Source organism: Conger conger, chromosome 2 (assembly GCF_963514075.1).
Source record: "Conger conger chromosome 2, fConCon1.1, whole genome shotgun sequence".
NCBI classification, from domain to species: domain Eukaryota; kingdom Metazoa; phylum Chordata; class Actinopteri; order Anguilliformes; family Congridae; genus Conger; species Conger conger.
Window position 1 is genome coordinate 17,321,306 of NC_083761.1, and position 15,613 is coordinate 17,336,918.

Genomic DNA, 15,613 nt, shown 5'->3' on the forward strand with positions numbered 1-15,613 from the left:
ATCACGGTCCTGGGGTCCCCTGTGTATGCTGGTTTTTGCTCCAACCACTGCTACAATACAAGATTGGTTCTGAATGAGGTGCTTGTCATGTTTAGAGGGATTAGCTACCCTCCAAATCACCTACCCTAAAGATAAAGCAAATGATAACGAGGCTGTTTAAGGGAAAAATTATGAATGAAATTAAGCACATGTTCAACAACCTAATTAGGAGCCTATTGATTAATCGTTGAGTTGCTACCTCCTTTTTATGTCACTGTTTGCAATATGGCACAGTAAGTACAACATGAACTTAAACATAGGGATTTTATTCATGGAATTGCAAAGCTCTTTCTGGCATTATGTGGTTTATGAGGGTAAATAATCCCTCTAAACATGAAATGCACCTAGCTAATAAAAATCGTTTTAAATGAACATCCACCAAGGGTATGCAGTATGTGTATGCATGTGCCAGGTATCTATATTGATGCAGTTTTCCATTACAGTGCAGTGTGGGAGCCATCCGGGCTCACCTACAGTTAAATGGCTGTGCTAAAGAGCCTATCAGTGGTAATAAGATTCCAGAAACAAGATACGTTTTTTGTTCTTGAACCAAGGGAATGAAATTGTGGAAGCAGTTTCTTAACTCCATTATGGAAACTGTAGCCAGAAATCAACCAAAAGATGAAACCTGGAGTGTTAACTTCTTTTTCATGTCATTTTCTGCTTTTTGCATATTAGTTTAATTTATTAGATTTCGCCAAACTGGTTGAATATTTTTGTGTCTATCATAACAGGCACCAATATTCAGATTGCCAGTGCCAAAGGATTGCATTCCCATTACAAACACTTGATGGCAGGCTTTTATCCAGCAAACATCCTGCCTCCAAAACAAATCAGTGTGATGCAAAAACAAATCCAGTCAGCCATGGAAAATTTGGACCTAACAGATGGATTAGTGTCCCTGTGCAAAATGTTACGTTAAACTGTTTTCTCAATTTCACAGAAATTAAACAACCTTTGTTCAGTACTTCCCAGGTCATCCATCCATCCATCCATCCATTATCTGAACCCGCTTATCCTGATCAGGGTCGCAGGGGGGCTGGAGCCTATCCCAGCGTACATTGGGCGAAAGGCAGGAATACACCCTGGACAGGTCGCCAGTCTATCGCAGGGCACACACACCATTCACTCACACACTCATACCTACGGGCAATTTAGACTCTCCAATCAGCCTAACGTGCATGTCTTTGGACTGTGGGAGGAAACCGGAGTACCCGGAGGAAACCCACGCAGACACAGAGAGAACATGCAAACTCCACACAGAGAGGCCCCGGCCGACGGGGATTCGAACCCAGGACCTCCTTGCTGTGAGGCGGCAGTGCTACCCACTGCACCATCCGTGCCGCCCACTTCCACGGTCAGTTCATTATAAATGGGTAAAAAATAATAATTTTGACAGCTGGCTACATTGACATATTCATTATTATTTTATTAACCTAGACTGCCAATCTCTATACTTCATCTTTCAATCTAGATCCTACTTTACAATCTAATTATGAAGTGCATAACTATGTTTTAGAGCCATCAATCTTTCACCTCAATGTGGAAACCATACAAACTGAGTTCTCATGCCCAACATAATAACTGCTTTACTATGGAGTTCATTCCTGTCCTGTGTTTCATTGGTTTGACAAGAAAACCCAAGGATTTTGGCAAACACTTTGATTACACTAAGCGGAGGACCAGGATACTTACTCAACTTTAAATTAAAGGGATAGTTCACTTTCTGCAGTTTTTTCTGTTTCAATTTGAGTGTATTTTTTTAGTTGGCCCCATTTCATGTATGAAGAAGGATAGTTTGGCAGTGAGTCAGAATGTCCTTCATCACATACAAAATTGTCTGGGTTTATTCAAAATCATGCTGAAACTGAAATACCAAAGAAAGTCGAAAGTGAACTATCGCTTTAACAGTTAAATAGCACCCCCCTGTGGTAAAACGTATACCATTCTCAGATCCTCAATCAACGATGGAGAAAGCAGGTTCTGTAGATGGTAATTTGTCACCGAAATGGGGAATAAAGTTTATGATACAGCGTAATGAAACGCATCAAGATGGCAGTATGGGATGAATAATCAGCCTTTAAATCGTGTGTACTGAATTTCAGCTCTAACCTTGTCCTTTATAGCTTTCAGCTGAAAAATGATATTGATGTTTCAGCCTGAATTGTTTACTTGATAGAGTACACCTTGTTCAAATTATGAAAAATATGGTATGAATATAGAATACATTTTATTACCAAGTGTATTCTGTTGTATTCAACATGTGATCAGTGTTTGCAAACCCCCCCCCCCCAAAAAAAGCATTTAGACACAAACAACAGGACTTCGGAGTTGTTTTTCTTTTTATTTGAACTGCACTGAATGCTAAATGTTCACCTTGTACAAGAAACAATACAAATACTCACACTAAAAACAAAACATTTCTCTGGCAGCCATCGTCTGCTATTGTTGGGACACTAGTAAGAGTTTGCTATTGCTCTCTCAGAGTACAACGCCCTCAAGAGCTCCAACTGGCCTTCATTAGAACAAAAAAAGAGAGAGAGGTGGTTCACAAAAGGACTATGGTTATAAGAACATTTAACTAGGCAATACAAATCTAACAGGACTCTGCAAAACTTTTAAACACCAAACACACGGGATGTGTCTGTTATATAAAAATATCACAATGGAGAAGAGAGAGGGAGTAGGAAGAGAGAAATATCCAGACAGCTTTTTTTTTCTTTCTCAGACAATATTTTGGGGAAAAATATCTGCAAAAAGGTGTTTTCCTGAGTCAGTAAGAAATGTGTGGTTTAACTTTAATCCACAACTAATGTTTACTTTAACCCTTTCCTGATCAAGGGAATGTAATCTTACTTCTGGTGAAGAGGCATGGATTTATATATAAAAAAGTAAACAGTCTATCAAAACCTTCTGGAGATGAGGTCGAAGAGAATGTGCGATCAGTCGCAAGTGGGGAAAAATTCACATACAATATCTTCTTGCTTTGCTCAGAAATAGGACGTCAATCCCATAACCAATCAGATGTTAGTTGAAGGCTGAATTTGCTGGATAGTTTGCTGCCTCACACACAAACTTCCTCTCATCTCAACTGAAGACTGTTCAAACAATTCCCACGTAAAACTTCACTGCCAGAAATGAAATGAGCGTGTGCTACTGAGTACTTCCAATAATTTTGATCCCAATATCTACTGTATATAAATAGCTATGAGTTCCACGTGAACATATTCTGTATGTAAAATGTATGAATCAGATACATTTGGTTAAAATGAACCCACAGGACAGCTTTGTTTCTGCAGTTGTTTTTTTTACTGGGGTAGAGCAGTGGATTGGTAACCAGAACGGCAGAGTCTTGAATCTTTCTCAGAGTACTCCTGCTATACCTTTGAGCAAAGTAATGGACCCGAACTGCAAAAGTAAACATCCTTCTGCATGAATGGCAAATATATAAAAATGCAAGCTATGCAAGTTACTCTACGCTAAGGGCTTATGCTAAGGCTAAAGCAAATAAATAAGTAATTGCTACACTTCATGGGGCCGTTTCATGAAGCACTTCTGCATATTAGCCAAACCATACAAATGCAATCTGAGAGTGCTGCGTGACCTTGAATACCTCCATTAAGACTATTGTGCTACAGTCTAGGTAAATAGATAATAGTTTTAAATACTCCGTGGCCAGAGGCAGGCTGGGCTTGCTGTGTGGAAGCGCTCTTCTGGGTGGTCAAAGCCCATTCTGAGAACTACCTATCATGGAAGGCCTTTGGCCAGGAAAGGGTTAAAGTTCACTACATAGATTGCTGCTGCTGTGGGCAATCTTTTTTCTTTCCTTTTGCTGTTGTCTGATAAATATATATATTTTTATAATCTTTTTTTTATTTTCTTCTTATTTCTCACATTAAAGAATAAAAGAAAAGCGTATTCGCTTTTTCGGGGCTTGAATAAACGGAATGAACCGAGAATAACCTTCAGACGCACATTAACTGACATGGGGGGAGGGGAGGGGGGTTTAGAGGGGGAGGGAATCTGGGGGAAGGGGTCACGAGGCAGGGTGGGATGGTGGGGTGGGGGTGGGATGGGCGTCGGGGTCCAGTAACACGTGATGTCGTGGTTTCTCTGAGCTCTGATCTGCACGTCAGGAAGCAGGCTTTCCCACGAGACGAGGAGTGGTTGGGCGAGGCCGAGGCTCCTCCCAGCTGGCACGCTAGCCCCGCCCCACCTGCACTGTATTAACACTGGAACGTCCAATAAAAACTGGCATTTCCAAAAAAAATAAAAATAACCCAAAAAATGTACTAAACCAAAAAAATATATATAAACAAAAAAACATCTAAACAAAATGAGAAGTACAAATCCGTGGAAACGCGTGCCGGCTCCCAGTGCAGGGCAGTGGGTGTGTTCACTGTCTCTTGGTCCCGGGTTGAGTGTTGGTGTGTGAGCGCTCCTGGGTCTACTGCTATTGCTCGGTTAGGTGCTCTCTGGTGTCTCCGTGTTTGGAGGGCTGGTTGGGCGAGGGAGCCTGCGAGGGGTGTGTACCGGAGGGCAAGGTGTGGGCCACCGGCACTCCCCCTGGCACCATGCCCTCCAACGTTCCGGGGATCCCACCTGGAGCCACGCCCACCACGCCTGGCGGGTACCTGGGGAGAGAGAAGAGGAGGATGAGTGCTAACCCTGCCTCGGACAGTCGCTCCGTGTTCACAGCAAACACAAACTCTCACGCCAAACTCAAAGACTGCCCGAGCTACGTGGGGCTAGTGGAGCTCCGCTTCTGGTTTGGGCCTTTCCCCCGACCCCTTTATTTTCACCCGAAAAGGTCTGTCAAAGTGACCGAATACTTTCTAAACCCATTCTAAAAGGCACACTGCGAAAATGCTAAAATGAATTAGCATTAGCCGACAGCTGCTTTACTTTGCTGCAAAATAAACTACCTACAGTGCTGCCAGCACAATGACAAACCCTTTCAAAATTTCTAGCAAGTGTAAGTGTAAATAACAGTTAAAAAACTATTTTCACCCTGGAAAAACCACACTGAAAACACCACAGCACGAGTAACGCTAGCATCTACCAAAAACAAAGTTCAAATTGGGAGTTCTAACCGTGCTGCTAATGGGAGCTCAGACAGTTACGTTAGCGTTAGCACTGCATGTCGCATCTCCATTTAAAAGCCCCACACAGATGCTTCTTTATGCGTTAAGTCTTCAGTAAACTGTACACAGCAGGGCGAGAAGGCATGTGCGAATGAAGGTGAAGATGAAGAATGAAGGAGATAAACGAACGGACGAGGAGGGTGAAAGACAGATATGCAGACAGATGGTGCCTCCCTCTCTCAAGCCCTGCTACAGACGGGGTATATCTAATCTCCGCTGGTGCAGACCCAGGGCCGCAGTGCACGGGAGGGCCCCGGGGCACGTGGGGTAGCCATGTCATGCCTGTGCAACTAGACACGAATCACAGTGTGCTAACGACTTTACAGTAGCATCGGTGCGATCTCGCTCTGAGTCAAAATGATGCAACTTGAGGAAAGAGGCTATGCTGAACCTAAAATAGAGAAGCTCTTGTTTGTGTATTCAGTCGTTTTTATCTCTTGTGGCAAGGAGGAGGAGAAGGAAGAAGGGAGGTGTTTGGGTTGGTAATGCAGCATTAAGACATATGGCAGTAACGAAAATAAAATAGGGGGAAAACAGCATCTATCCCTCCCCAGCCCAGACAGGCTTGGGTCCGAGTATTTACCTGGTTCTGATTTAGGTATATAATTTGTCTTGGACACCACCGGTCGCTACGGCCTGTAGCGTTTGGTTCACTCGGCTGTGTGAGAGAAGCAGTCAGTCCCTTTACGTCATCAAGGCTGATATTTTGAGATGCTTAGTAATTACAACGATGGATAAAATCCACCCTGACATCCCCAACAATACCAGCAGGATGGGTCAGGGATCAAAACACACACCCACCGAAAAGTACTGCCTTAGAAAATACGCTTGGGCTGCTTATAATCAGAGCTAATATAACATCTGTGAATCGGTATGTTCATGCTGTAGTGTAGGTTTAATAATTTTTTACTTTTTTCAAACTAATCTTTAAACTATGCTAATTTTTAAAACTATGTTTGTCGGTACAAAGATATTTGGGGTTTGCAGCACACTCTATCACTTCTTAAATTATGTAGAAATGTCAAAATTCTTTGGCATATGTTGCAAGACAAAGAGCAGAGACAAATGATGTTAACAACATGACGAAAGCCACAGACACGGCGCGCTTCCGTTATGCCGTGGTTACCCACCTGTAGGCGGCGCCGTTGAGCTCAGGATGAACAGCCTGCTGCTCCACCACTCCCCAGGGGGCCGAGGTGACGAAGAACTCCTTGTTGACGCAGTTTCTGAGGCTGTCAGGGATACGACCTATTCCCAAGAGCGCGGAGGACAAGGAAAGGGAGATTATTTAAAATGGCACGAGCGTGAATCACTGGAAAAAACACACAGTCGTTATGTCTGAAAGATGAGCGCAGGGGTTTATTAATTAGCCTGAACACCCCCCCCCCCACCCTGCACCCCCCTGCCCCCAAACATATCTGCTGAGAATATGCAATCATCAATTAACATCTTTCAGCAAACAAGATATTATAGTCCGGATCAGGCCCTGGGCTATCTGGCCCACACCGCCCCCCCTCCCCCCTCCGCATCGTAAGGCTAACGATGACATCTATTAAGAGATACCGACTTAATCACGGCTGTGTGGGACCTACTGAAGTGTAAATGTGACATCTGGGTAAGGGAGAAAATTGCATGCTGGGAAAGAAGGTGGAAGGGGTCACAACTTAGTCATCTCCATTCATACGGCATTCTAAAACAATAGACTGCTATTCAATCGAACTCCCAGGCACTTCTGAAATTGAATCTGACTTCAACTCACATGATTACGCTTATAACTTCTCGCAAACCCCAGCATGCACCAACCAAGCTATATGTAAATCAGTTATCCAACATTCTATCCGCAGTGGACAGGAATGAATATCTGACTATTGGTGACTTTAACTGGTCTGAAGATAAAGTGAAGCTTAACTCAATCTAACCCAATTCTAGATTGAACCTAACCTATGAACCTACACAAATTCGCCAATCCACATCATCAGTAATTGATTTCATATTCACCAATCAAGAAAACAAATATAACCCCCAGCTCCCACAGGGATCCCCAACCCCAAACCACAGCGGGCGTCGGGCTCACCGGTGATGGCACGACGGATCTCCGTGGCTGCCGCCTCCCTCATCTCCAGGGAGGCCTGCTCACTGTACCAGGCTGTGTGTGGGGTGCAGATCAGATTGGGCGCATCCTTCAGCGGGCCCTGGGCAAAGCTGTGCGAGAGGAGCGAGCGTCAGCTAGCATCGGTCACGTCAAGGCCGTCGTGAGTACTGCTCTCTAAATCTCACACCTGCGACAGTGTGATGGCAGTTCATGTAAGGGGCAGGCTACCCTCCCCATTGGCTCAGCTGAAAAAGGCTGAGCCTCGAAGTCTATGGAACACTTGCAGCGGAAACAACTGGTTCTCTCCAGCCAAAGGTTCTCCCATGGTTATTTCGGTAACTGCTGTGTAACTCACGATCGCTCAATTGCAAGGGTCAGACCCAATGGATACCCTCCCTCACCACCACAAACAAAATGGCGACAAAAACAAAAAAGATACCTTGCTTTTATGTTTAGCGATAAACATGATTTACTGAAAATAGGAAACTATGTGGCAGACAGTGGAGTAGAAAGGCCAAGTGGCCATCAGTTGTTATTTGGTAATGTTAATTAAGTGTAAGTAATGCGTAAGTCTTGCATAAATGATACGCTTTCACTGAGTGACTACACTGTTGTGAGCAATAACTGCAAACAGGGTCAGAGAAGCTTCTGCTGCTGTGTTGACGACTCAGTCACACAGGAAATGCAGAGAAACAAAGACAGAGACAGAGTGACATGGAGAGAGAAAGAGAGAGACAGAGAAAGAGACAGAGAGAGGGCGACTGCAGCGGCCTGCAGACGCTAGTGCTCCACTGATGTGCCTGGCGCCCCGTCCTGCCCTCTCACCTGAAGGGCTCTGACTCGTGGACGTCCAGGGCTGCCCCGCGTATCCTGCCCTCCTTCAGAGCCTGGGCCAGGGCCTTCTCATCCACCAGGCCCCCTCGTGCCGCGTTCACCAGGAAAGCCCCCTGCCGCATCTGTGGAGGACGAAGGACAACGTGAGGAGGAGCGAAGACCGCCAACAACGCCTTGCCGGAATACGTGAGGCAGCACACTCATAAGAGGCCGCGTTACTCAACCCAAATTCGGTAGGTCGTTCGCAAGAGCACTGTCCTCTGGTCTGTTTTTTTTTGTTCACAGTTTTTTTTTTAGTAGCAGTTGTTTTTTTTTTTTTTGTCAAAGCAATTCATCAGCAGCCGGTAAAATTTGCAGGACGGGGAGAAAATATGGGACAAAGGGTGTTGTGTACGAGACCACTTTTACCATTTTTAGCTGAAATACAGGATGTCTCAGCAGGACTGCTGCAAGTTCTAGGACGAGCGGCATGAAGAGGAGGAGCAGTCTTTAATGGAGAGCATGCATACATGCACTGTGCTGTAGTTAATGCAGCCAAACAAAGGGCTTGCTGATATTTGAGCATATACTTTACTGGAAACTGTACAGGATAATATGTTCATGTTCAAAACCACAACAAACCAAGGGAAGAATGAACTAGCTGCAGGTAACAACAAATACAGCTCTTCAAAAGTAAGAAAAGCTCACAGAAGATAACCACTCCATAAATCTTACTGAAATCCAGGGAAAATAAAGCGTCGTGCTGCCAAGCCTTCTTTCATTAGTCTTTTAAAGAGCTCCACTCAAAGCACAGAGCTGTCGGGAACGCTCTAGGAAAATAAATAAAAGTCACTCGCTTCAGACCTGAAACACTATTTATTTCAGAGTGCAGTGTCGATAAACAGCAAATGAACTAGGCCGAGTCACTTTTTCCTTATGGATCGTTCTTAATATATGTCAAAAATCATGTGACCATGACTCATCTGCCATGCTGAAGAATGTGTTTTTCTGGAAAATAAATATATTTCAAAAAAAATCTCAGGTCAGCTATAGCGCATATAAATACAGCGATAATACAGATTCATTATGGTTCATTTCTGTGCAGTTCATGGTTGCTCAAATCAAGCTGATCGGGAGAGAGATAAGTAAATCTTTTGTTTGTCAAAAATTATTACCCGGCATCAGGGAGAAGAAAAACAAAAATTGTTAACAGAAAGAAGTGCAAGGTTTATTTGCTCAATAAGTAGGCTTACAAAAATTGAATATATATGTTTGTTCGGATCACTTATGTCACTGGTTAGTTTACTTGTAATGTTTTCTATGCTATAATTTCCTAAAATTTAAGCTAGCATGAGCCAGTGAGTTTAAAGTCCAAACTAGGCTTAGTAACTAGCTACGACGTACTTTACAAAAAAATCAGCTAATAAATGTTGTGGCACCATGATTACTTACACATCCTAACTGGTTTGGGTGTAAAGTCATTAGCCTACTAGGATGAGTGGGTAATCCACTTGGCATCGTAGCTGGCTAGATCGCTACTGAAATATCACTACTTGATAGTTATGTTGTAGCTTATTTCTGTGATGTCATCAGAGTATTAGTAGGAATTTAAGTCATAACTAGGCTTCAATTGAACTGAAGTAGCCTGCAGCAGGTGCAACCCAGTCCTACAGAGGGCACAGAGGTTTGCTGCACCAGTGAAGTTCTCCCCTTAGATCTTTGTTTTCTTCTGTTACAGGTCAACCATCCAACCTTGTATGAAAAAAAGATAATGAATGCCATCTCATCTAGGCCTGTGTTTTACCATGAAAGTGAACGGGTTGCTACCGGTCGCTACAGCCACTCTAACATAGCTAGTCGCCAGGGAAATTGTCACGAGATTAAGAACAATGCATTGTGACTGCACATAATAACTTGGAGGCATAAAGAGGGGCGACATGGCTCAGGCAGTAAGAGCAGTCGTCTGGAAGTTGGAGGGTTGCCGGTTCGATCCCCCACCCGGGCTGTGTCGAAGTGTCCCTGAGCAAGACACCTAACCCCCAAATGCTCCTGACGAGCTGGTCGGCGCCTTTGGTGGCAGCCAATCACCGTTGGTGTGTGACTGTGTGTATGAATGGGTGAATGAGAAGCATCAATTGTAGAGCGCTTTGGATAAAGGCGCTATATAAATGCCAACCATTTACCAACCATTTAAAGTTAGCCTTGAACTGAGGCGCAGGGGGGCGCATTCTGCAACTCAGCCTGCAGGTGGCAGTAGTGGGTAAGGGACAGTGGCTGAGCTTTCAGTGCTACCTGCGTACAGCCTTGTTGTCCTTGTTGTCCTTGTAGCCATAGATAGATATCGGTCAAACCTGTATGAGACCGGTTTTATGAAGTATTCAGCAAACACGTTCATTCATATACCTATATATTAAAATATAGAGATATAAAATAAAATATACAATATACAAATATACAGGCCTAATATACACTGTATGTGCTGAAGTAACCTTAGCAACTTATTTTATTTTGGTAGTATAGACCCTTTTAGTGAACTTCCCTGTAATATAACCTGTCATTTAGAGTGTAACTGGACAAAGCAAAGTAACAGGCTAGTATCTATTGTCATAAGTTTAGGAGCACCCACACAGAGTAGGATAAAAAGGCCCATCTCTAATGTTAATTCAACAACTCTAGAAAATACTTCTAGCTGGAAGTGGACTCAAACGTACAAGTACCTTGGTATGTGAATACCCTGCAAACTCAAAAATGCATTTACAATAAACTACACACTTAAGTCAATTGATTATTAATTCAATACGCTATCTGTTCCAGAATGTTTTTTTTTTTTTTTAAACACAACGGAAGGCTGCTTATGCAATTTCTGCAGAATGATGAATGACCAAGCATAATAGTAAGTTTAAAACACTTACCCTACCAGGCACAAGGTCACATTAAATTATGTTTCAGGGAAGCTCAATAACGATCACCAAGGCAATGGACGTTTAGTGCTTGGCCTAAAATTGAGCAATCACATGTACGCCCAATATGAATGAAATATATTGTCCTTTGAAATTACTTAACTATTATGAATCATCCAATAATACTGAACTTCAAGTATATAAATAATAACTTTGAAACACTGTTCAAAAATGTTAAAAAAATCATTTTAAAAAGCCCTCTATTCCCACATATATCCATTGGGAACAACATGTCCCTGCCACCAATATTTAAAGGCGGAAAATGTAAGTCTTGGTTTGATTAGGGCATTAAGGATATTTTTAATGAAGTGGCTTTCCTCCTTCTGATATCCCCTCTTCCTACAGTACCTTTCACAAATAAGACATCCGCTACAATCTAGACAGCAATCTCTTGTGAAGCCAAAAGCCTCCAATACTACTAAGTAATAAGAAATTGGAAACAGATACAGGGGAACTAATTAGCGTTAAAGAAGGTTAGACATCTCAGAACATGCAGTTGCGCTTCTGTGAGATGAATGCCATTAATGTAATGTAATTCGCAGGGTATGCTTTACTCCTTCAAACCACATAAAACACATGTACAGATTAATGTGGAAGACAGAGAAGTTAAACAGAAATTTCATATGCGGTCTTGTCTTAAATTGGATAAATACTGATTATTTGTGCAACCTGCAAACTGGCATATGGCCATCATCATTATCACTCATTCTTTTACTAAACGAGCACCACCCTGTCGGGCAATTATTTCCTCATAACTGACTCCTTCATAGGGTATTATTCTGCTTATACCACGGCTAACTTGCCAAAGTAATGTAGTTATGGACAATTTATTTTTAGTTCAGAAAAAAATGTATTGATTGAAATGTAATGGGAACAGGAGAAAAAATAATCCCTGTTTCTGAGAAAAAACAGAAATCGTTACGCAGCTAAAATTGCCTACTGCAACTAAAAGGCAATTGCATCATTACCAACAAACAGTTCACTAGCTCTAACTTACAGTTGATTAGACAAAGCAGGGGACAATCCCCCACTGGAAGAAAGTGGGGTTAAGGGTCTTGCTAAGAGCCCAAAAGCTGTGCGGATCTTATCGTGGCCACACCAGGGATTTAAAAACGTAGCGTTAACTGAAACATTCAGCCTGTGTACATGCTGTGAGTGACGCTACGGACCTGTTTGATGGTGAAGTCGTTGATGAGGTGGTGGTTGTGCTCGTTCAGGTTGCAGTGCAGGGACACACACACACACACACACACACACACACACACACACACACACACACACACACCTGTTTGATGGTGAAGTCGTTGATGAGGTGGTGGTTGTGCTCGTTCAGGTTGCAGTGCAGACACACACACACACACACACACACACACACACACACACCTGTTTGATGGTGAAGTCGTTGATGAGGTGGTGGTTGTGCTCGTTCAGGTTGCAGTGCAGACACACACACACACACACACACACACACACACACACACACACACACACACACACACACACACCTGTTTGATGGTGAAGTCGTTGATGAGGTGGTGGTTGTGCTCGTTCAGGTTGCAGTGCAGGGACACACACACACACACACACACACACACACACCTGTTTGATGGTGAAGTCGTTGATGAGGTGGTGGTTGTGCTCGTTCAGGTTGCAGTGCAGGGACACACACACACACACACACACACACACACACCTGTTTGATGGTGAAGTCGTTGATGAGGTGGTGGTTGTGCTCGTTCAGGTTGCAGTGCAGGGACACACACACACACACACACACACACACACACCTGTTTGATGGTGAAGTCGTTGATGAGGTGGTGGTTGTGCTCGTTCAGGTTGCAGTGCAGGGACACGCAGTCGCTCTGGTAGAGCAGGTCCTGGAGCGTGTAGACGCGCTGCACGCCCAGCGAGCGCTCCAGCCCGTCCTGCAGGTACGGGTCGTAGAAGATCACGTTGAAGCCGAACACCTTGGCCCGCACGGCCACCGCCTGCCCCGACCGACCTGCAGGGAGGGGACACGCCCGTCAGGGACACGCCCAGAAACCCCCCCCCCCCCCCCCCCCCGAGCCCGGTTCTGCTCAAGGTTTCTGCCTGTTAGTCAGGGAGATTTTTCCTTGCCACTGTCACCCTAGGCTCGCTCTGAGGGGGGTCTCAGGCCTAGGCTCTTTGTAAAGCTGCTTTGTGATGCCATTTGTGTTACCATTTATAACACCATGACGTAAATGTGGTTAAAAAAAGAAGATCTGAGCAGCAAGAAAATCTGTATTGAAACCTCCAAGAAACAGATCCTATCCGAGCATAACCATACCTTAGGCCGTGACCATTGACATGCAGCCTGTACCTTGTTGCTAAGGTACATGACTAGGACCCAGAAGTTTGGTGGTTCAAGCCCACCAAAAGGAAATAAGACCATGTGCAATCATAATGATTAAAAGCTGTAATATACGTAAAGAACCAGACCTACTAATACTATATTCAGCCTATTTTAGATTGAAATTTAAATTTTTTTATCCTGAAATTAAAAAGATAGGTCTTTTTCAGCCCACTACATGATGATTTTGTATTGTCCATTTAGAGACAGTCTTGGTTTCATAACTAATGTGGCCATATCCCTGCCATTTTACATTAAGCAACCAGCGATGTGTTTAGTGGGCTGCCAATCATACTGAACTCGAGGTGAATATCTATAGAGAATGGACAGGTCAGATCTCTAGCTGTCATGTTTAGAAAAGACATGCTTTACGTGAAATGGAAACCAATATATTCCCCTGTATATGAAATGATAGAAAATAGCAAGTACACATCGTTACCTTGGAGCTTAATGCATTCCGTGGGGGGTAAAAAAAAAAAAAAAAAAAAAGCAAAAAGGTGATCGCTCGGTCTTCAAAGCCGATCACCTGCACAGGTAGAGCTTATGGTGCACAGAGCAAATGCGTGTCAAACCGAATATATTATCAGGCTGATTAAGTAATTAAGCGCAGAAGCGGGAGAGTAAGAAAGAAAAAACAAAAAAAAGGGAATTGAGTTTGACACCTCTGTTCCAGATGCTGCGCTGCACGCCATTCATCAGCAGGTTTCCAGGGCGGCTCACGCTGTGATAAAGGTTAATGAAGCTCTGCTTTTACAGAGCCTCCGATTTAATTAACGCCACGCTCTGGGGTGGGGTGTGTGTGTGTGTGTGTGTGGGGGGGGAGGGGGGGTGTGTGTGTTACGCATCCAGCCGGCTCCACCGCCCACGCTCCCAAACAGGGCGGAGCCTGCGGTAAAAGCCGTGACCGAGATACCAAACGCAAGCTCCTCTCTACGCGACCCATGACTCTCCAGTCGAAGCTCTGAAGGGCTGTTCGATTGCCCCTGGTTTTGTAACCCGCCGTCTAGCGTTTTTTTTTTTTTTTTACGCCACAGAAATGGCCGGCGCTTCCTGTTTTCCGGGAGAACCTCGGCCCCGGCGAGTTGCTTGGCAACACCTGCTGCGCCGCGGCGGAGCGCAGACGGCCATGTTCGGCCGGTGTCGAGGCCTCCATCGCAAATTAAATCAATGCGCCCGCGAAGAGAGAGCGTGTCGGCGCTTATCGACACTTATTGAGACCAGGTGAGGTTTGTCACAGACACCCCGCCGCCCGTGTCCGAGGGAGACGGGGGAGAAACTGTTTGGGGGCCGACACGTTCTCCCGAGCAGCTACCCCGCCGGGAATCAATAACCCATCACGCTGTTAACGTCCTCATCGAGCCCGGCCGAGGAAGGCCCGGTCTCGTACCGCATTAATAACTGTGAGAAAAGCCTGCACCGTCTGGAAGGTCGAAGCATGTGTGAGAGAGAATGTGAGAGACAGAAAATGAGAAAGAGATAATGGGAGGGAGGGAGAGAAAGAGAGAGAGAGCATATCTAAAGCATTCCTCTGTACTCTCCGGTCTCAGCCACTGCAGAAACCAGAAGAATGAACTCTATCAAAGCCGCAGACACAGCCTTTTTTTCTTCCTGTGCGACTATGCGATCGATAATATTTTCTGAAATGTACTTCTAAAATGGACAGCTAGTCACCTCTCGTGGGCTGAGAAAGATCACAGGCGGCTGTCCTGAAGCGAAAGCCGTCTAATCTTTATTTTTCCTCTTCCCCCACAGTGAAGTCCATATCCTCCCTTTCCCCATGATAAATAGCAAAAGTCTTGAGGTCACAAGTTATGACTAGGTTGAAGGGATGAATTTTTAAAGATCAGGGAAGGAATTGTGGGAAAGTGCAACTGACATTAAAAAAGTTCAGTTCAGCCTTTTAGCCTGTAAATGCAAGCCTCAGCTTCCCAGATCTTATGAACCCGTGACCCAGAATTTATTCTGCACTATATGAAATAACAAAAAAATGTTTTTTTTGTTGAGCTGTGATTTAGATTTTGCACTTCATGTAGATCAGCTTTTGAAAAATCGTAAGAAGCAATACATTTAAGCTGCTCTTTGGATGTGTCCGTGTGTATTTGTGAGTGTGAGTGTGTGTGCGCGTGTGTGTATGTGTGTGTGAGTGTGTCTGTGAGTGTGTTTCCTGTATGTGTGTGTATGTGTTTGGGAGTGT

The 15,613-nt window shown here is 44.2% G+C and overlaps 1 protein-coding gene across 3 annotated transcripts in view; it reads right to left on the minus strand.

The window, feature by feature from the left end:
• Positions 1 to 2,363: 2,363 nt before the first annotated feature.
• The window catches only part of LOC133121472 (C-terminal-binding protein 2), a 100,584-nt gene continuing 87,334 nt past the window's right edge, over positions 2,364 to 15,613 (minus strand). For 2 of the 3 annotated variants that reach the window (XM_061230644.1, XM_061230645.1), the window contains 5 exons: positions 12,836 to 13,050; positions 8,101 to 8,231; positions 7,258 to 7,385; positions 6,314 to 6,431; positions 2,364 to 4,673 (listed from right to left, as the gene is read on the minus strand). In XM_061230644.1, the coding sequence (XP_061086628.1) occupies positions 4,493 to 4,673; positions 6,314 to 6,431; positions 7,258 to 7,385; positions 8,101 to 8,231; positions 12,836 to 13,050 (773 nt within the window). In that variant the 3' untranslated portion in view covers positions 2,364 to 4,492. Of the gene's footprint in view, positions 4,674 to 5,766; positions 5,842 to 6,313; positions 6,432 to 7,257; positions 7,386 to 8,100; positions 8,232 to 12,835; positions 13,051 to 15,613 lie in introns of all 3 variants that reach the window. The other variant, XM_061230647.1, reaches the window with a different exon arrangement.